At 42.7% G+C, this 23114-nt stretch overlaps 1 protein-coding gene across 2 annotated transcripts in view; it reads right to left on the reverse strand.

Annotated features, from left to right (window-relative positions):
• Positions 1 to 21640, reverse strand: part of PALM3 (paralemmin 3) — a 34862-nt gene extending 13222 nt beyond the window's left edge. The window contains exons 1-4 of one of the 2 annotated variants that reach the window (XM_058173071.1): positions 21626 to 21640; positions 10284 to 10335; positions 2320 to 2400; positions 1483 to 1607 (exon numbers count right to left, since the gene is read on the reverse strand). In XM_058173071.1, coding sequence (XP_058029054.1) covers positions 1483 to 1607; positions 2320 to 2400; positions 10284 to 10328 — 251 coding nt within the window. In that variant the 5' untranslated portion in view covers positions 10329 to 10335; positions 21626 to 21640. Of the gene's footprint in view, positions 1 to 1482; positions 1608 to 2319; positions 2401 to 10283; positions 10336 to 20359; positions 20550 to 21625 lie in introns of those variants that run through there. The other variant, XM_058173070.1, reaches the window with a different exon arrangement.
• Positions 21641 to 23114: the final 1474 nt, after the last annotated feature.

Genomic DNA, 23114 nt, shown 5'->3' on the forward strand with positions numbered 1-23114 from the left:
GCTTTCCTTTATACTGACAGTTGAACACTACTTACTTTCTTGGGCAATTGTTGAGTAGCTTTAAGGTATGTGCATATGAGAAAGCTGTGCTACATTTACAATAGGATTTATGTATGTTCCCTTATGGCTTCCCACCCACCGCTCAAAAGGTAGGATTTATATGATTCCAGTATCTTTGTGATTCAGCTATGTAGTTTTCCTGGCAATAGCCCAGAAGTGGATTTCTTCCAAGATGGTTTTCCAATTTCCTAATCTAGTCTAGTCTAATCTAGTCTAGACATTACCTGGTGGTCTCCCATCCAAATATTAACAAGAATCAATGCTGCTTAGCTTTTTCAGATCAGCCATGGATGCTTGGTGGTTATCTTTGCATTATCGCAGGAGGGCTGCTGAATCATCACTCATTTGAGCATTTCCATCCTCCTTCTCTCCAGTTCCCGCAGGTCAGATAGTGGTTTTAAGTTTCTTGTGTGTTGGTACCTCCCACTCCATACACACTTTTAGTTCAGTTTTGTTTTTAGCCTCTTCCGGAAGGAGGCAGGAGGAAGACACCAAGTCCAACTAAGCAGCACTCCCTGATATCCCCAGAGGACCTCTATGTCATCATCAGTCTCTATTTGCAGATCTATCTAGAATCACAAATGGCTGTAAATGTGAGTCTTTATTTACAAACCAACACCAGAAGGAAAATCACTGCCCAGAATGGCTTACACTTGAAAATATGATGCAGAGAAACAAAAGGGGGAGGGGAATGAAATGGAAACAAGTTCAGGCAATTAATGAAGTCAGGAGAAGATGATAAGCTCCATTCAGTCATTTATGCTTCATGAAGAAAAGCATCCCAAATTCAAAACTGGGCAGAACATTTATTACAGAGAAAAGTGTGCAAGCTTTTGACTTCTTTACAGCTCTTTATCAGGCTGGCAGGTACCAAAGGTATGAGTTAAGGACAACAGCAAATGCAAAGTTCTGGAGAAATCAAAGCGTGCATATTTCTGAGACGCTTCTCCTGAGCTCCCAAAGGGAGACGTGCATTTGGCTATTCTACAACTCTGATACTGGGGATTGTAGGAAATTCTTCACAAAGTGGGGAGGAAATTCAGGAAACAAGAAGGGTGGTGGGTGGCTGCAGTGTAGCAAGCATCAAGGGTACTGGAAAACTAAAGGGAGCTGTTTGTTGAGGGGGCAGGAGACCCTGAGGCAGCTGTGGAAGAAAAGCCACAGACAGGATGATCTAAGCAGCAACTGAGGCTGGCTTCTCCTCAGCTGCTACATCCCAAAGGTGTTGCAGATGGAGGAAATCCCATTAAAGCAGCAAACAATTATCTCTGAATGATGTGTCCCTTACATTTTTCTTGAAACAATCATTCTGCTTTACAAAATGACGGTTTCTTTGGCTGATTGAAATTATGAGAAGTGCGATCCTTTCCGGTTACTGTATTCCCAAAGCTCTACACCCACCATCACTTAGGACACACCCACCTGGACAGATCTTGTTGTAAGTCTTGGACGCGAGACTCTGCCTCCCACAGAGAAGACATGTGATCCTTGTCATCAGCAGGCATGGATGTTCCCTCCATCAACCACCGTTCGCGCAGGGATTTCCTCTTAGAACAGAGACAGAGATCACATTTAGGGTCTGTTTCATACTGCATGTCCAGTATACTCTCATACTGGACATGCACGTGGGCCATCAGGATGCATCAAGACAAATGAGTTTCAGTCTGAAGCCTATGCATATGTACACGTACATGCATCTACTCCTATACTTGTTCAGCCACACCCATATATATGGTCCTGTACAAATGACATTTCATGTGAAGCTCTATGGCTCGACAGCAGATGTTGGACACACCCACCAGTGCAGATACTCAGCTCCATAATGCACACATTCTTTCCCTTTCCCTCCCTCTCTCTCTCCCCACCAACCACACACATATAAGCTTGTTCTGGGGGAAAACTGGAGCTAGTTCCTAGAGGAGAGATAGGATATAAAACTAACAAATATACTGGCTCAAGGCAAAGCATCAGAAAACTGCCGAACAAAAATGAATACGGTGCAAACCCAACCAGCCTTCTGGAATTGCCTACATGTACCGAGCCCCAAAGAGTCGGTATTACCCACAGCAGGGTGCATCACAGCTTCTTCCTTCCCCTCAGTTGGGTGGGAGTGGGATCGGTTGTCGCTTACAAGTACCTATCGCCCCCCCCCCACTTCAATGCCGTCCTCCCCGCCCATCTTTTGGCTTCTGATCCCCGCACAGCCATCTCCACCTCTCGGTGGTCCATCCATTCCTGTATCCTTTTCGTGGGTGGTACCTTGAGGCGTTGGACTCGCAGTCTCTCTTCTTCCAGTTCCCGCCGGGTGGCTAGGATGCGCTCTTGCAGCCTCCGCCGCTCCTGCAGCAAAGCAAAAAGACGGGGGTGGGTGGGCGGAGGGGAGGCGGAGAGAGGCAAGGCGAGGCGAGGCAGGAGCCGCCCTGCAAAAGGGCGGACAAAGGGCCCGCCGCGGAGGGAGGCAGGGCGGGACCGAGCCCACGTGGGCGACCGGCAGACCCGGCTTCTGGTTTGCCTGACCGATCACGCCGCTGTGGATTAATCCCAGCAGAATCAGCCTCGCTTAAAACGAGACTTTTCCCGTTTATCTCCCCGGCGCCTCTTCTCCCCCTACACTTGACTATAGTCCCGCCTGCAGCGCTTGATCGATTCCTTCTGCGTTCCCCCAGCTGGTTTGGGGACTCGCGCTCTCCACAGGCTTCCCAAACTGCCCAACCGCCCAATTCACGCACCCTGAATAACTCTGACATGCTTGCCCGGTGAAAGCATCAAGGGGAGCGGGAGAGAGAGCCGCACCCCCTCGCCCTACCAGCGGCAACTTTGATTTCGTTTCCTCAGAAACCCCAAACGCCTTGGAAACAGAGAGCGCTCCTCTTTGGATAGAAAGCTAAGAAAGCAGCTTTGATGCCAACAAATGTATTAGCATAGATTTCTTATGGAGGATCTTTTGGGTGTCTTCTATATATTTTTTTTCTATGCACTTAAGAAATAAGTAATGAGTGATTTGTACACAATTTAACCAAATACATATTCTGATTTACAATATTAATAGTATAACAACATCAAGTTTTAAACTCCGCAGAAAACAATGTAACAGAAATCAAAATACTTAAAATTTTCAGAATTAAAATTTAAAATGACAAAGTAATGTTGCATGTTAAGTACTATATCTTCATAGAGCTACTGGATGATCAGCCTTTCCAGGTAAGAGGAAAAAATTTTTTTTTTTTTTTTTTTTTTTTTTTTTTTTTTTTTACCTAGTTAGGAATGAGGGAATCCTTGGGAAGGCTATTTCAGGCTAGGGTGCAGCTACCCAGAAATCCCTTTCCTGCTGTCCCAACTAAGGCAATATTTGCACCACACATAAGGCCAGACAGTCGAATTAAAAGTGAGCATCTTTCATATCCATATTACATACATACATACATACTCTATACATGGCTTTAACAAAAAACATAGATTACCATGTTTTCAGATCCTGGAGCAGCTACTATTTAGAGATAATATAAACCAGACTTCATAAGCAAGGCTCAAGGAATAATTCAAATTTTAGTTTCTGTTAACATAAAATGGTGTCAGATGATAGAGGAAGACTGAATAAGAGTCCAGCACTCTAATGACCTCCATTAACAATAAGAAACTTTACTATGAACTACTGTACTTGTAGCTTCTAAATATTCCTCCTATACGTCTGAATATGTATATTTTATTTTTTCAGACAATGCCAACAAGCTAATAATATTTTGGAACCTTTTGCAACTTGAACTGATCCATTTAGATCTATATTTTTGAAATCTGTTAAAGCTTCCTTTTATTCAAACAGATCAGACTCCCCAGTGATTCACTCGATTCATATGAACAAGAAAGCAAAAAGGAGACGACTTCCGGTATCCAGCGGCAACGGACGTCTGGAAGGTTTCTCCTGCCTCCAGCGCCCGAATCCGGCCGCCGCCGAGGCCCTCAGGGGCCAGGTGTTCCGAAAAGGACACCTGCCGTACGGACGGCTCGCCAGGGGTCTCCCAGCCGATATACAGGACTGTGGGGACCGATGCTGGCGCGTCCTAGGCTTGGCGGGGTTCGGAGGCCACAGGCCGCGGCCATTATTTTGGTCGTCGCCTGGGCCGCTGTGCCCGGTGATACCGGGGCATTGGATTTATAACTGCAGCAGCCTGGTGGTGAACAGGGCACGGAGAAGAATTGAGGAGGAGAAGGGAAGGGAATATCGGTAAACGTGAGTGGAGTGCTCCGGAGTGCGGGGGGGTTTTTTCTCCCCTGCGGTTGGAAGGAGCACGAGTTATTCTGGAGAGAGGAGAACTTAAAATAAGAAGATTACGGTTTTGTGGAGCTCTGGAGAAGAGGTGATGGAGAAATTTAGGAGGGAAGGTTTGAGGCCCCTCCCTCCTGGGGAACAGTGGTGGCGTCCAGCTTCCGCCTTCACTATGAGAATTTTGATGACATCACTTCCCTTCGGCTTCCTGGTTGACTAACTGTACTCTGGACTCGTTGCTCCTGTGAGTGCCCCCTGGTGGATCCGGAGGAAATTACAAGGATACTGTGCTTGCCTGAGGATTTTGAATACTTTTTTTCAAATGGCAAAGGTCAGAGACCAACTGCTGGAGAGATGGAGAGAATTCTGGAAAAGTTATCCAATATGGACAAGAAATTGGATGATTTGCAAAGAGGCCAAATGGAAATAAGAGCAGAAATTGTGACTATCCAAAAGGATTTAAAGGATACTCAACAAGTCTCAGCAGAAAACAAGCAGAAAGTGGAAGGTCTGGAGGGTGATATGCGGGCAGTGCAGAAAAGAGAGGAGACGACAGGCAATGCTGTGCTTGGACTACAGATGGATAAAATGTCTTATTTCCTTAGGTTTCAAAATTTGGAAGAAGTGGACCAAGAAGACTTGAGAGATGTTGTGACTAAATTGTTGGGAGAATTTCTTGGGAGAGGTGTTGATTTCATGAATTGGGATGTGGATCGAGTTTATAGAGTTAATTCGCAATATGCACGCACGCATGCAGTTCCCAGAGAGGTTCATGTCAAATTTGTGAGAAGAGAGACGAGATGAAATTCTTAGAAAACATAGGAGTGGGGCACTGATTTACAGGGGCAGGAGATAGCCATTCTGAGGCAGATTCCCAGACAGGTACGTGAAAAAGAAAGAAATATTATTTTTGTCAAGCAAATTGTACCAGAAGGAGTGGGCTTCAGATGGCTGATGCCAGAGGATTGATGATTTTCCGGGAGGGCATTACGAAAAAATCAGTACAATTGTGGAGGCTACGGCCTATGTGGAGGAACACAAAGCCTTCCTGGAATCAGATGATCCAGGAATTGAAGAAGGGGAGGTTATAGATCATGGGGCTGAAGCGGCTGCCGCTGTTGCGGCCCTGGAGTTGGGTCAGGCTGAACCCAGAGTTCTGAGATCCAAAACTAGGAAGTGATAAAGATATTTGGGATTGTGTTGGTTTTCCTTATTCTCTTTTGTACGATATTCTGATTATTCTTGACTCTTCTTTATTACGTATTTAAAATTTGCAAACTTAGCTACTTCGTGTCACCTGCTTGCCTTATGGCTGTTGTATGTGTTAAAAAACTTGAGTAAAATTCTTATTTTAGATAAGAAAAATGAAAATTTACCATACCTGATATGTATTTGTATAAACCTTTTTTGACTAATAAAAACTTTTTGAATAAAAAAAAAAAAAGAAAGCAAAAGCAGGCAGGCACCATTCCTGGAGTTTTGTTTTAATTATTGGAAAAATGATTCTACAACAGGAAGCAAAGAGTCAGAGGTGGGATGGTTAAGAGAGACTCAGTCAAGAGGAGATGGTATTTCCTTGCAAATTATGATTGAAGGGTATTGTACGATGGGTGATGTTCACGTGTCTGTCCGGAACATCTAACTATTGAGGATGCTTTTTCTTTTCACTGGCAATGACTTTCTAGGAAATCTAGGATCCTCCCCCTTTTTCCATTTGAGATCAGTTACCTAATGTCATAGATTTAATGTGGAACTATGGGTATACAGCAATTCCCAATTTGGATAAGAAGGAAAATAAAACACCTGCCTGCCACATTGGCTTTGGAGAGCAGAAAACAGACAGATCTGATCCCTAATAAACTAACAATGCTTCTCAAAATTGTACCAGGTCACTGAGAAAAGACTCTTTTAATAAAAAACTTGATCAACGGGAGATTTGTCTATGATTCCCTCATCACAAATGCAGGAAGGAGGTGGTGTGGTTTAGTTTGCCTTGGGCTGCCCTTATTTTGGGTGGACTTTCTAACAGGTGAAATGGAATTCTTATCTGCATTGGTGTTGGATAAATGAAAATAAAAACTGGTGTTGACTTTAGTGTAATTGGTGCCAGTGAGTACCAGGAAATGATTTCTATTTGGGCACGTACCTTCTGGTGTCTCTGCTTTCTGTGTGCAAAAGAGTCCTGGCTGCTTACGAAGTCTGTGTGGATACCAGACACCTTACTGCAGACATATGGCCATTGATGTGTCTGTTACTGATTGCATACTCTTAGGCTCCTGTGTCTTCATAGTGCACAGGCTGTTTCACAGCTTCTTTTCCCCTGCTGTAATCTGCTCTGTCCAGATCTGGAAAATCTGTCCAGATTTGATCCCTGCATAGAAGCGTTAACTAAAACAATTCATATGACAATAAATATTTGCTACACTCTCTGGAATGCAGCATTCATGTCAAGCTCATTACCAGGATGTGTGTGTGTGAGACTCCACACAAGGGTAGCTGAGCTGCAGCTCAGGAAACAACCCCAACCCAATCTCTGCCTCTCCAAGTCTGGGCAAGGCTCCAAAATTCTCTCTCCTTCTGTTTGGTTCAGGTTGAAGCTATTGTCTGGTGAATTATTCATTTGTTTGAAGAGAGGATAAGCCAAAGAAAGAGTCTCAGGTTACCCCAGGTTTCCCATGGAGCAGGGCAAACAGCCCATATTTAGCACAAACCCAAAGCCACTGGGCATAAAGTCAGACTGTAAGCGGAGAACAGCTGGCACCTAGGTCCCTTCTACTTGGGACATTCCTGTCATTTATTTTAGACATTCCTTGGACAAATCAGTAAGAGTCTAGCGACTTTTCCCAGCAAAAATAAGAATTAATGAAATCTGGAGAGCAGCCGTTATTCTCAAGAGGAATATCCCTTCTGCCTGTCCCCATGGAAGGAGAATCACAGAAATTTCATCCCCAGCAAGGCAACTTTTTAATGAATGGAAGGAATTATATGGTCGCTCCAATTTCTTCAGCTTTGTAAATAGCCACTGGCACAGTGAGAACTGAGAATTGTAGTTAAAGCACAATTTCAGTAACCTTTCAATTAATCCAGCTGCACTGCTATTGTTGTCCTTTTAATCTAAGACAGAAATTAGGCCTACAAATGGTACCATAGTTTGCTTTATCATAGTTTTCTGATCAATCCAGAATTTGATGAATTCACAAAATATATTAAGCCACAATACATTTTACAAAACATGGCTGGGGGTGTGATCTATTCATGTCCATTTTGCCTCATTGCACCTCAAAAAACCAATTAAAAATGATTCTTAACCTCAAAGAGTTCTCCACTAGGTCATTTTGATGAAAAAAAAATCCAGTTTCCTTCCCCTTGCTTCTAATGAAAAACCTTCATTCTGCATTCTGTTGTCCAAAAAGATCCTTTTGTTGTTTTATCTGTGTTAAATTCGAAACTGTAGGTTCCCCTTTGCAAATGCTGTTTTGTACTCAGGAAAGCACCACATCGCATGAATAAAAAAATGAAGCATTGATAGCAATATTTTTGTAATACTACTCCCCCCTTTTATACTTTCCCACACTTTAGTGAACTAGGGAAAAATTAGGGACCATCTGTTGAATTTTGTTTTTGTTTTGCATGTAGTCATTCTCAGAGCATTGCCGCCACAGGTGGTGGCATTGCGTTGTATGCTTGGATAGAAAACAAAAAGGAATGAATGCTGGCCCTGTGTCTCATAACAGTGATATTGAGGAACATGGGAGTTATAGATAACTCCTATACTAAAGAATACAGCAAACTTCATGAGGGAGAGGGAAGACTTGCAGTACCATAAATCTAGAAAAAGTCTGGTTGAGAAAAAGTAGTTACTGTAAGTGACTAGTTCATGCAGATTTTTTTTGTTACTTTTCCATGGTACATTGAATACAAGAATTGGTGAATTTCTTTCAGCTTCCTTCATCTCCCACTGAACATCACAGCCAATGGGAAAACATCCACCAATTGTTCACCTTAATGTGGGATGGAATGAGGAAGATGTGAGTTTTAACAGAAAGTTTATCCACTTGTCAAAATATGTTCTGGCTTTTTTATATATATAAATGCATTCAAAGCAGGGGTGAGATCTACTTACCTTCCCTACCGGTTCAGAAGTGCTCGCTCAGCTTGCGCACGTACACATTCACGTATCACGTGCGTGCATGGACCCTCTGCACATGTGCAAACCCTTCGGCGCATGCACAGAGGGTAAAAAACAGGTTACTTCCTGGTTAAAACCAGGAAGTACTGATGACCAGGGGGGTGGGCAGAGCCTCCCACTGCCATCACCACCAGTTCTCTGAACCACCTGCCGCCATTGTTACTGGTTCGGCCGAACTGGTAGCATTTCATCCCTGGTTCAAAGGGAGGCCAACTATTGTCTGGATGTGGATTTAGCATTCTTCTAGAATAACTCTGTTTTAGGATAGCACTAAAAGAAGACAGGCTATTCTAGCAAAAGACTAAATAAATTATATCATCTGACAGTTGGCTCCTTTTGAACATAGGATTAATATGATTCCACAAGTAGCCCAGACAACAACTAACAGGAATGGGGAGACTTGTGCAATGATGCACCACGGAGACAGTTGTTCCTCTTCTTCCCTAATACACAGTCCTACCCCATACTCAGTTGCTGCTTGGGCTAATCCAGATTTCCAGGTTGCAGATTGATTTGAAGAACCTGGTCTGAAAGAACCAAATTACAGTTGTTCTTGCCTATGAGCATAATTGAGCCTAAAATTTCTGTTGCTAAGAGGGACATTTGTTAAGTGAGTTTTGCCCGATTTTACTACTTTAGTTGCCACATTTGTTCAATGAATCCCAGCAGTTTTTAGGTGTGTAACAAGGTTATTAAGTGAATCTGGCTTCCCCCATTGGCTTTGCTTGTCAGAATGGCACTAAAGGCGATCATATGACCCAGGAACACTGCAACCGTCATAAATATGAACCAGTTGCCAAGCATCTGAATTTTGATCACATGACCATGGGGATGCTGCAACGGTCATAAGTGTGAAAAATGGTCATAAGTTACTTTTTTCAGTGCCTTTGTAACTTTGGTCACTAAATGAACTGTTGTTAAGTCAAGGACTACCTGTATTCTGTTGTCCAACTCATAAGGGACCTTGAAGATGTGGAGAAGCAAGGACCACCCGATACTAGATTCAATTGATCAAGGGATTTAGAAGTCATCTGACTGACAATGACCACATTTAATGTGAAGCACATTAAATAACCCTGATAAAACTACTGCAACTTGCTGCTTGTTTAAGGAGGGAAAACACTAATACTATAATAGCTAAAGACAACTTTCAGCTACCCCAGATATGGGCTGGGGATGAGAAAAGTCATGGCAGGAAACAAAACAGTGAAGTAGTTAAGTGCAAGTGGAAAAAGCTCCAAAACGGCCATCCAGTCAGTGGACGCTGCTAGAATCCCATGCCATCAACATTTTCTCCCTCTGCTCCTGCAGGATTCTTATCTTTACTTTGTTATTCAATGGGAGATTACATATCTGGCAACACTCACAGGATGAATGGCATAATGACCTTAGTGAGCCTCTCAGAGGGTTGATACATATCATAAACCAGCCTTTAACTTACATCTATTGCAAACTAAAACCACATAATATGAAATTCTGAGCTGCAGGAGCATAATACAAATTGCATGAGCTTGAGATTCATGCCCCATCTCTCTATTGCCAAGCTGAACCCACAAGAACCACACACAAATGAATCAAGTTACCATGTCTACAGGTTCCATGCTTTGAAAATAGTGATCTGACCAAGTGGGACTGCCAAACCACGCTTTTTCCTTGCTCCCATTTTGGGATGTCGGGTGAGAGGGGATTCCTGCAGGAGAATGTTGGTTGATAATGTGGAGCATCTCCTTTGCATACATGTCACAGAGGAAAATGGGAAAACACACTTACCGTAATAGCATGTAGCCGCTGTGCAAATAAGGAGCTTTCTGCCATTTTCCTCCTGAAAGAGAAAAAGAGCCTTTTGGGATATGTCCAGAGGATACTGGTTGCCAGTATTCAACATCTCATCCTCTTTCCTCCCACAACTCCCATGTCGGGTTCTTACATGCTCTATTCCCTGCATTCTGGTAGACCCTTCCCTCCTTCTCTTCTGCTCCCAACAGCTGGTCACTGTCTTTTATTGGCTTTCAGTAGAAAGGTAGGTAGGACAATTGGCATACAGACAGATTCCTCTAACTCAGCGGTTCTCAACCTGTGGGTCGTGACCCCGTTGGGGGTCGAATTACGATTTTCCAGGGGTCGCCTAAGACCATCGGAAATATGGGAAGTATACTTGTGACTCGAAGAATCGCGCTCCAATGGTTGACTCCACAAGCCAGCTGCAGGCTCTTCAAATCGCTAGCCGAATTCGGCTTCAGGCGCGATGAATTAAAAAAGAGAGAAATCTTTGCTCTGATGTCTCCCTCTCAAGCCAGCTGCAATCACTCCCAATCACTAGCCTAATTTGGCTTCAGGTGTGATAAACTTAATAGGGGAGGAGTCTCCACTTTAATGCCTCCGTCCTCAAGGCAATCACAAGCAGTTCAGATCGCTAGCCAATACGGCTTCAGGCGCGATAAATTCAAAACGAAAATAGTTTTACGGTTGGGATCGCCACATCGTGGGGAATTGTATTAAAGGGGTCACCACATTGTGGGGAATTGTATTAAAGGGGTCGCAGCACTATAAAGGTTGAGAACCACTGCTCTAACTTCTTCTATCACCTAACCCACCACTGTGTTCCTTTTTCAATGGAGAAGCAGCATCGTTCCTATATAGAAGGCATCCCAACATGGCTCAGCTTAAAGAGGTAAAATATAAATGTCAGATTTTAAACAGAAAGAGGAGGAAGCATATCCCCAAAGGTGTATACTCATAGCTATGTCATATGTGTACCAGTGGTGGAATTCAGCCGGTTCTATCCGGCTCGGGCGAACCGGTAGCGCTGGTGGTGGGAGGCTCCGCCCACCCACCCAGACGTCATCATGTCCCGTTTTTGAACCTCTGTGCATGCTCAGAAGGCTCTGGACATGTGTGGAGAAGGAGCGCACACTCACATTTGCGAACCGGTAGTGAAGGTAAGTGAATTTCACCCCTGATGTGTACCACATAGGCAGATACTAAAGGCTCCACTAGTGGGGAAATGGCCAATCGTGCTGAGAATGTTGCATGAATCCTCCTGCTGGTCTTCAGGACCCCTTTTCAGACCACTATTGTCACATATAAAAACACTGCAGTGCAAAACTCTGCATATTCTACAAACATAATAAATCGGAACTGGGAAGCACAGAGTTTATGTGGCATACACTATCCTCAGCTCAGAATGCCCCCTCCCTGAGATTGCACTGACAAATTACAGGAATATGATTTTCAGTAATTATTCTGGAAAATTATTTATCTATCTACCTATCTACAGTATCTACCAGTATCTCTCTCTCTCTCTCTCTCTCTCTCTCTCTCTCCCTCCCTCCCTCCCTCCCTCCCTCCCTCCCTCCAGTTTCTTTGGCATGTCCCATTATTCCTTTTTAATGTCAGCTTCAGCAATGCAATTCCACATTTTACCACCACTAAAATGCCTGCTCATGGATAAATGGCAAGAGGCAAGAATTTGCATTTCTAACAGTATGATCATCTGGGTTTATCTAATAGTGTTTGGTAATTATACAAATATAATAAAGACTGAAAACTCTTGTGTGGAAAAAATGGTATTAGGGAACAGTGCCCAATTTTACAATGCAGCATGAGCTATCTACCATATACATTTGGTACAGAACTATTAGAACCAACCGTTGAAACCCTACCGAGTGTCAGAGCCAGAAAGTAGATAATCACTAGCTAAGCATGTAGGAGGAAATGAAGCAAGATAGCCACGGGTGGCATATAGTATTAGGTATATTTCAATTAGCTGGCACAGGAAGTGTGAAAGATATTTTCAGTTTCATTACAGCTTTCATGTTTGCAAATCTTTCCTGTTTTAGCACCTCCTATTTAGGAGGAGCTGAATGATTATCCTTTTTTTATGTCTCTCTTGATATCTCTCTCTCTTTCTCTCTCCCCTCCTCCCCGCTCCCCCCACTGGACTATAGGACCCAGACAGAAGTGAAAAGGATAGAAGAAGAGGCCTAAAGAGCCCCAGAAACTACTGAGTCACATAGGGATGGGTAACTCAAGATAACCATAGAATCATAGAGCTAGAAGGGAACTCAGAAATCTTCTAGCCCAACCCTCTGCTTAAAGCCGAACTCTTATACCATCTTAGTGAAATGGAATTAACTGAACATTTCATATGTCAGTTTTATCAACTTATGATCAGTTTATCTCAGCCTCCAGATTTTTGGAACCACAACTTCCCTTCTGATTCTGAATACTAACAGTCCTACTTTTACCACGAGTACCAGAAAGATGATGAAAATGAGTGTTGAGGCCTACGTGGCTTGCTCCAACTGCCCATCGGCAAGAAAATCACAGGACTAGCCATGTACTCACCCACAGAAGGGAGGCTGGTGGGCATAATGCAAAATGAGAGCAATCATTGATCAGTCCATGAGATTGTCCCAAAGGTGCTTTTTCAAGAGGCAACTGGACTTCCTTGTTTTTCTTTGAAGATGTTTCCCTTCTCATCCAAGAAGCTTCTTCAGCTCTTTCTTCAAAGAAAAACAGAGCTGAAGAAGCTTCTTGGATGAGAAGAAGAAAAACAAGAAAGTCCAGTTGCCTCTTGAAAAAGCACCTTTGGGACAATTATGACCTGGATGACTGAGAATCTCCATATAGACAATCCATGAAATTATTCACCCACCACGGATGAAGCTATGGGATCTAGCTAGAATGGTCAAGGGAAGCCAGATCTGACTGAGCCAGCCTTTTATTTTTGTCAGTCTCATATACTGGCTTCTGCTAAATCACTAAATGCACAAACAATAAAATATGTCTCCTGAATGGCAGATTTTTTTTTACTAAATAGTTGCAGATGCTAGCTGATGATTAACTAAATCATTTCCGAGAACCTATTGGCAGTTTTTGTAAACTGTTAATTACTGAGAAATCCTCAATAGCTGGGAATCCTTGTAATTAGTTCTATTTATGTGGTGGGGAGTACCTAGAAGGCACAGATGCAGAAAATAACTTCTCCCTCACAAGTGTATAAAGAATTGGGAGATGGAATCCTCCAGCCACAGAGAAGAAAGCCTGAGTGGCATAAAGTGACTGCAACCAAGACACAATCAGGCACAGGTGTGAGTTGAGTGAATCTCTGGTACAACTGCTCTCTATATACAGCTTATGTCTATACAAACACATATCCTGGAATGTGAAGTCAAATGGGCCTTAGGAAGTCTGAGCAACAGCAAAGCTAGTGGAGGTGACAGTATTCCAGCTGAGCTGAGCTGCAGTAAAAGTGCTACACTCAATTTGCCAGCAAATTTGAAAAACTCAACAGTGGCCACAGGATTGGAAAAGGTCAGTTTACATTCCAATTCCAAAGAAGGGCAATGCCAAAGAGTGTTCAAACTATTGCAACATTGCGCTCATTTCACATGCTAGCAAAGTTATGATCAAAATCCTACAAGCTAAGCTCCAGCAATATGTGGACCGAGAACTACCTGAAGTACAGGCAGGATTTCGAAGAGGTAGAGGAACTAGAGATCAAATTGCCAATATATGCTGGATCATGGAGAAAGCTAGGGAGTTCCAGAAAAACATCTAATTCTGCTTTATTTTATTTATTTTTATTTTATTTTTTATTTTATTTTTATTTATTAAATTTTTATACCGCCCTTCTCCCGAAGGACTCAGGGCGGTTTACAGCCATAATAAAAACAACAGCAAAATACACATAAAAACATGATTAAAAAACTTATTATACAAATGGCCGAATTAAAACAATTAAAAATAAAACCCCAATTTATAAAATATTAAAACGTTAAAACTAATTAAAATCCTATTAAAATCCTATGCCAGTCCTGCGCGAACAAACAAATAGGTCTTCAACTCTCGGTGGAAAATCCGAAGGTCCGGCAATTGTTGAAGTCCAGGGGGAAGTTCGTTCCAAAGGGTGGGAGCCCCCACAGAGAAGGCCCTCCCCCTGGGGGCCGCCAGCCGACATTGCTTGGCGGATGGCACCCTAAGGAGTCCCTCTCTGTGCGAGCATACAGGTCGGTGGGAGGTATTCGGTAACAGCAGGCGGTCCCGTAAGTATCCTGGCCCTATGCCATGGAGCGCTTTAAAGGTGGTCACCAACACCTTGAAGTGCACCCGAAAGACCACAGGTAGCCAGTGCAGACTGCGCAGGAGAGGTGTTACATGGAAAAGTACAGCTGCGTGTCGTCAGCGAACAGTTGGTACCTCACCCCAAAGCCATTGATGATCTTACCCAGCGGCTTCATATAGATGTTGAACAGGAGAGGCGAGAGAATCGACCCCTGCGGCACCCCACATGTGAGGGGCCTCGCGGTCGATCTCTGCCCTCCTGTCAACACCGTCTGCGACCGGTCAGAGAGATAGGAGGAGAACCACCGATAAACGGTGCCTCCCACTCCCAAACTCCCTAACCGGTGCAGCAGGATACCATGGTCGATGGTATCAAAAGCCGCTGAGAGATCTAATAGGGCCGGGCTATTTACGGGACCGCCTACTGCTACCAAATACCTCTCACCGACCCGTGCGCTCTCACAGAGAGGGACTCCTCAGGGTGCCGTCAGCTAGGCAGTGCCGTCTGGCGACACCCAGGGGAAGGGCCTTCTCTGTGGGGGCTCCCACCCTCTGGAACGAACTCCCTCCAGGACTTCGTCAACTTCCGGACCTCCGAACCTTTCGTCGCAAGCTTAAAACACACTTATTCATCTGCGCGGGACTGGATTAGATTTTAAAGTTACTGGTTTTAAGGGTTTTTTACTATTTATACTGTTTTTAATATTTGGCAATAGAATAAGTTTTTTAATCGTCGTTTTTAATCTGTATTTATATGTATTTTAACTGCCTGTGAACCGCCCTGAGTCCTTAGGGAGATAGGGCGGTATATAAATATGAAAAATAAATAAATAAAATAAATAAATAATAGGACCAGGGCAGAGGAACAACCCCTATCCCTGGCCCTCCAGAGATCATCCACCAACGCGACCAAAGCCGTCTCCGTACTGTATCCGGGTCGGAAGCCGGACTGGAACAGGTCTAGATAGACAGATTCATCCAGGTATCGGGGTAATTGACATGCCACCACACTCTCAACAACCTTCGCTACAAAGCGAAGGTTGGAGACAGGACGATAGTTTCCTAAAATAGCCGGGTCCAGGGAGGGCTTCTTTTTTTTTTTTTTATTGAAAGAGTTTTAAAAAACAAAAACATTTTTCCCCCTTTTTTCCCCCTCCCAAAAAAAACAAAACAAAAAAAACCCTTCCCCCCCCCCCCCCGGCTTCCCGGATCAATCACAAGGTATTGTTATACATAAACCAAGCATAGAATAAAATTTTCCCTTCCAATCCAAATAACCACATCCAAAGCTTTTCATCTCCCAACCCCCTCCCCATTACATAAAATAACTTTCTAATTATTCAAAGGCAATCTGATATTTCTTAATCTGATATCTGTTTTGTAGATAATCAATCCATTTTTTCCATTCAATTAAATATTTTTCCTGCGTATTGTCTTTTAAAGACGCTGAGATTTTAGCCATCTCAGCCAAATTAATAACTTTCAATATCCATTCTTCTATTGTAGGTATCTCTTCTTTCTTCCAGTATTGTCCAATCAACAGTCTTGCTGCTGTTATTAAATTCAGAATCAATTTAGTCTCAATCCCTGTACAATCCGTTATAATTCCCAAAAGGAAAAATTGTGGCAGGAACTTTATCTTCTTCTTCAGTACATTTTGAATAATCCACCAAATTCTTATCCAAAAGACCTTAATTTTCTTGCAAGTCCACCAAATATGAAAATATGTAGCATCATCACAATCACACCTCCAACATTTCGCTTGGATATTAGGATACATACATGATAATTTTTTGGGATCTAAGTGCCATCTATAAAACATCTTATAAAAATTTTCCCTTAAATTCTGTGCTTGTGTAAACTTAACATTTCTAACCCAAATTTTCTCCCCAGGGAGGGTTTCTTGAGGAGGGGCCTCACCACCGCCTCTTTCAAGGCGGCGCGGAAAACACCTCCATCAAAGAAGCATTTATAATCCCTGGAGCCAGCCTCGTGTCACCTCCTGAGTGGCCAGCACCAACCAGGAGGGGCACGGGTCCAATAAACATGTGGTGGCATTCAACCGCCCCAACAACCTGTCCATGTCTTCGGGAGTCACAGGGTCAAATCCATCCCAAATAATCTCAGCAAGACGTGTCTCCAGCCCCTCATCTGGATCTACCCACTGTTGATCCAATCCGTCCCGAAGCTGAACGATTTTATCGTATAGATAACCACTAAACTCCTCGGCCCGGCCCTGTAAGGGGTCATCCCGCACCTCCTGATGATTGACTATGCTAAAGCCTTTTGATTGTGTGGATCACAACAAATTGTGGCAAATTCTTAAAATGATGGGAGTACCAGACCAGACCATCTTATTTGTCTCTTGAGAAACCTATATGTGGGTCACGAAGTAACAGTGAGAACTAGACAAAGATCCACTGATTGGTTCAAAATTGATAAAGGAGTTTGGCAAGGCCTATATACTGTCGCCCTACCTATTTAACTTATATGCAGAGCACATCATGAGAAAGGCAGGGCTAGATGAATCACAGTTGGAATTAAGATTGCTGGGTGTTGTGGTCCTCCAGCAGCCTGTGGAGCTGGCAACGGAGTTAAACAGTGAGGAGGCTGGGGAGGACAATGGGCCAGTCTTGGAGTCAGGGGAAGGCCGGGACGAGGGCTCTGCGTCGGAGGTAGAGATGGGGCTAGGGCCATCTGGGATGCACGAACTTTGGAGCCTCCCGAGGTGGACAGCAGAGAAGCAGAGGAACAGGAGGAGCCTGTTCCTACTGCATGCATGCGAAGAGCTGCCAGAAGGCAAAAGCAGCTAAAGCAAAAAGGATGACTCGGGAGTAAGGAGATGATTGGCCCCTCCCATAAGGCTTAAAAGAGCAGCAACAGCTCTTGGGTTCTTTGTAGGAAAGCAACGTTGCTACAATTGTTTCTTGTCTCCTGTTTCTGAACTTTGTGGGGTTCTTGCCAAGAAAAGCCTTTGGCAGGGTGCCAAAGAAGACAAAGGTTTGTGATAAGGCCGAAGGACTTTTTCTGAAGGACTTTGTTTTGGACTTAATTTGGACTAACCTGAGAATGAAGTAATTCTCAGCTGTTCTAATAAAATATGTTTGTTTAGGACTGATTGTGTCTGGTAATAACTACTTGAGCCTAGGTTACAACACCATGAAAAATATCAACAACCTCAGATATGAAGATGATACCACTCTAATGGCAGAAAGTGAAGAAGAACTAAAGAGCCTCTTGAGGCAGGTGAAGGAGGAGAGTGCAAAAGTTGGCTTGAAACTCAACATTAAGAAAACTAAGATCATGGCATCCGGCCCTCTCAATTCCTGGCAAATAGATGGGGAAGAAATGGAGGTAGTGACAGATTTTATTTTCCTGGGCTCTAAGATGGGGACTACAGCCAAGAAATTAAAAGACGCTTGCTCCTGGGGAGGAAAGCTATGACAAATCTAGACAGCATATTAAAAAGCAGACATCACCTTGCCAACAAAAGTGTGTATAGTCAGGGCTATGGTTTTCCCAGTTGCAATGTATGGCTGTGAAAGTTCGACTATAAGGAAGGCTGAGCGCCAAAAAATCGAGGCCTTTGAACTATGGTGCTGGAGAAGACTCCTGCGAGTCCCTTGGACTGCAAGGTGAACAAACCGGTCAGTCCTAAAGGAGATCAATCCTGACTGCTTTTTAGAAGGCCAGATCCTGAAGATGAAATTCAAATACTTTGGCCACCTGATGAGAAGGAAGGACTCACTGGAGAAGAGCCTAATGGGAACGATTGAGGCAAAAGAAGACCAGGACAACAGAGAACGAGGTGGCTAGATGGAGTCACTGAAGCAATTGGCATGAGCTTAAATGGACTCCGGGGGATGGTAGAGGAGAGGAAGGCCTGGAGGAACGTTGTCCATGGGGTTGCGACGGAACAGCTTTGTGACTAACAACAGCAACAAATTCAGAAATGTAGTTAATGTTTATAAATGTAATTAAATATGGAGAAACATATACTGTAAAAGAACAAATTTTGTGCATAAGTGCACAAAAGTGCCTACCGTTCCTGTCCTATTGTTTCCTTTCATTATATATACACTTACATGTTGTATAGTTGTTTCATGCTTATGCTTATATATACTGTTGTGACAAAATAAAATTAATTAATTAATTAATTAGTTAAATAAATAAATAAAACCTCTCCCAAAGGCCATTTTCTACAAGAAGTACATATAAAAACAGGAAGAACAAGAGTCTTGGACCAAAACATCTTGTAAAGAGATGCTTCTTATGGAGACCAGAGATCCACATGCAAATATAGGCAGATGTTGTTCATGGAACCTATTTGCCCCTGGGCTTGCTCATTCTAAATCCAGGGTGTTTTTGAGGGCTCAGCCTTCAATCCTGAGAGACCTGATCCTCTGGGTGTCAACCCATTGAAAAGAATGCTGAAAAACCTATGGAGCTGTGTTGCTTTTTATAATATCAGTATGGGTCTCTCAGTATGACCCTGACTGAACGCCCATTTGTCCAACAGGCAGATTGTCTGTTCTTTGGCAGAAGGGAGATCAGCCCTTCAATGAAAGAACATTTGCCTTGCCTGCTTTAACTGACACTCATTAACCTTTCATGGGGCACTTGTGCAAGAGGCCGACTTCTGCTAAAAAGCCCTGCTCTGAAATGGCTATTTTGCCCTTTGGGCTGCCTCCTCCCACAAGGTTAATGTCCCAAACCACCAAAAATTGCTGCTTCAGAGGAAAGAGAGGCTTGCGGTTATTCCAAAGGTTAGGTGGGTGAAAAGAACAACCAATAGGAGTAGAATGTGCTTTCAGATTGCTACTGACGCCAGGCCTCCAAATTAGGATAAAAGTGATTCCATCATCATCTAAGTCGGCAGCCCCAGCAACCAAATAGTCTTGGCTCAACCCTACAAGTATTACAGTGGTTGGCTGGATAGTAAAGGGATACCATTGAACCCATTATTTCCATGTGTAAGACTGTATTCTCAAAGATCATACTATAGTGAGGGTTATTTTCCCTATTTGATTTTTCAGGCAGACACAAAACATTTATCTAAGAAAGATAGTATACATTACTAAAAAAAAAGGACAAATTTACAAATAATTTAAGAGTGGACAGTGAAAAAAATACAATTCTTCATAAAGGGAAAGGGCTGCTTAAAGTACATCAGAATTCTTTAATATACCTCTATTACTATTATCACTGTTTTATTAAGGATTTGCTTATCATTGCTTAAAGACAATTCAGTCTTATTAATTTGTACAGGGAGTAGTTGCTTGGGCAAACCAGCAGGCAGTAAATCCCACCAGAGTTAAACACTTTGGTGCTTAGTGAAACATTTAAGATCTTGTTTAACTCCTTCACTGAATTCAGTAGGATTCAAATGGCTAATTCCTGGCTTGATCAAGCCCTTTCTGGTGTATGTATATGTTCATTTAGACAGCAAAGGCGCTTAAAAGTAGTTGAGTCCAATACCATGACCATTGCACCATGGCAGTTTCCTGAGATTCGTCTTTCCTGTAATTAAATCTGTGTTTCAAACATCTAAGGACAAAGTTAGAGGGAGGAGGGGACTTCCAGACATTTTGCCAACGGATCACCTGCTTCAGCTCATCTTAAATTAATAGATAAAACTGAAATTACAACATCCATTTCCTTACAGCAATGATACTTCATCATATACTTTAAACAGACATGGAGAATAGTAATTTGATTGATTAGATTAGATAGATTTAATGACAAATTATGCCCACATAAACAAAATAGAATTCACTTGCCTTCTGAAACCAACTAGAATCCCTCAGGCAGAAGCTAATTTTGCAACTTCAATGAGGCAAAAGTAGTATCCCCAACAGAAATTCACCAGCAGATCTCAAAGGATCAAGACATGGAGGAAGCTCCTGTTCTTGTAAATTAAACAGCAAAATAAATTAAACCAGCAACTCTCTGTACGGGACACAGAAACTGGAAAAGCAGTCACTGCAACTGACAGAGTAGTAATTATGCACTCTTGGCAAAAGGAAGTGGTCAGACACGTAGAGCGCTAGCTGCAGCTTCACAAAATTTTTTGAAAGCACATCTCATTTCATACACTGCAATCTCCGATCCTTCAGATTACAAAAGCATGATTTTCAGTTGATTTTGGTGGATGAACTATAGGATTACAGAAATTCTGGGAACATTAATGAGTTCCCTTAACTCCCCAACTGCAAACAGTGATTATTCAAGTGCAAGTGGAGTTTTCTATCCAGGGGACTAGGGCATACTAGGGCATTGCACACCAAAACAACTAGTCACAAGGACAGTTTCCCCCCCCCCACTCCATGCCATCATTCTGCTAGACAACTAATTCCCACAACAACGTCAAACTACCTAGTAGGAGTGTATTACTATTATCCTCATCTTTCCTATTACCTATTACCTAATCTTCTTATAACTTTGTTGCTTTTATCTTATGATTTATATTAATTGTGTTACTTAGTATCCTAATGATTTATGGTGATTGCTTATTTAGTATCCTATGACTATCACTAAATGTTGTATCTTATTCTTTATGAATATATTTTATGATTATGATCATGATTTATCACTTGCTGCTTGTAAGCAGAGGTGGACTGCTGCCGGTTCAGACTGGTTCAGGCAAACACCCCACCCCCATCCTCTTGTCCCATGCTATTCCGTCCTATATCACCATGTTTTTGAAGCCACACACATGCATGGAAGGCCCCGCGCGCACTCACATTTTCAGTGCTGGGCGAGCCGATTATTAAACCAGCAGCAGCCCAAAATTGCTTGTATGTACACTGAAAGCTTATGCACCAGAGACAAATTCCTTGTGTGTCCAATCACACTTTGCCAATAAAAAATTCTCTTCTGTTCTGTTCTGTTCTTTTCTGTTCAGAATTCTATTCTATTCTACATTAGCTAAAATGCATCCAAATGCTAAAGTATTTAGCTAGGTTCCTGGTGACTATATGGACTAATGCCTCCCACCTAAACTATAAACTTTCAAGAACATTTCAGTGATTTCTTCAGACCCTTACCTATTGTCTTCCACTTCTTGCTCTTGACTCAAACTTGCCAAGTTTAATCATTTTTCTAATCCAGCCCCTTGTATCACATGTCCCAAATGTGTGACTTCTGGCTAGCTGATAACCACTTCAAGGAAGCAGTCAGTTTTGTTTGGTTATAAGATGACTTATAAGAAAGTCAAGGAGAAAAAAGGAGATTAAAGTATTTCTTTTAAAAATCCAAATTAATGGTATAAGAAATGAATATAAGAAATGGGTAGCTTCATCATTCACAGAAAGGATAGCCTAGACCAGGGGTCTAAGCTGGCTGAGGAACTCTGGGGGTTGAAGTCCACAAGTCTTAAAAGAGCCAAGTTTGGAGACCCCTGGCCTAGACCATTTACTCTTTTTCTCAATTTCATGGGTTGCCTGTAGAAACTCGCATAATCTTTGATATCTGTCTGTATGCTCCTGGAAGGATTATATGTTTTGGCCTGATCCTGCCAGAGATAGTTTTTAATATTCTGAACAATTCAGTTTGATGAATATGAGAACCGCTATCTGCAGATTCTTACCAAAAGTAAGGGTAAGTGACCATCTCACTGCATTGGAATTGGCTCGTACCACTCATGCCAGCAGAGGAGGCATTATTCCAGCTGGTGGGGTCCAGGGGGAAGGCCTTCTCTGCTGTTGCTCCTGCCCTCTGGAACATCTACCCGCCCCTCCCGATGTGAGGTTGGACCCAACCCTCCTATCTTTTCATAAGGGCCTAAAGATGTGGTTCTGCCTGTCGGCTTGGGGTCCCAGTGGGGGAACAGGACACTAGAGATGGTTGATTGAATAATAACAAATCCCACCTCCCTCTCCCCCTCTGCTCCCACCTTCCCCTTGTGTTTTTGGTTTTAATGTTCAATTTTAACTTTTTATGTTTTAGCTTAGATGTAAGCCGCCCAGAGTTACAGATGGGCAGCCAATACATTAAATAAACAAATAGTACATGAAGCAAGTGGATTTGGGATATTAGGAGTATGCCCCACATGCAGACTATATCTCTAGCCAGGGGTATTCCAGTATGTAGTTCAGTAGAGGCAGTGTTGTAATCTTAAGAGAAGCTACACACACTATACACGGGGTCCATAAAGATGATCCACATGAAAGATCCTCTGCCATGTTCAAACTAAGAAAATATTCTACAGACCAGTCTCTTCCATCTGGGTACAAACATAGGTCTAATATTGCTATAAACACTAGCAAAAATGGGCATTTGTTTATATGACAATAGAAAATATTTAATAACAATAAACATGCCTGCTTATTTTTTCCAAGGATCCAGGTATTTTACATACACTCTCTCAGGCCACTTCCTTTATGTTATGCTACAGCATGGAAAATTTTGCAACAAACTTTATTTATAATTCAACATTTGAATAGATGTCAACACTTTGAACTAGGCCAGATTAATGCCATGTAGTCCAGAACTCTTTTTTCTTTTTTTTGTAAAGCTACAATAACAGAATCTTGC

This window comes from Ahaetulla prasina, chromosome 2 (genome assembly GCF_028640845.1).
Source record: "Ahaetulla prasina isolate Xishuangbanna chromosome 2, ASM2864084v1, whole genome shotgun sequence".
Lineage (NCBI taxonomy): Eukaryota > Metazoa > Chordata > Lepidosauria > Squamata > Colubridae > Ahaetulla > Ahaetulla prasina.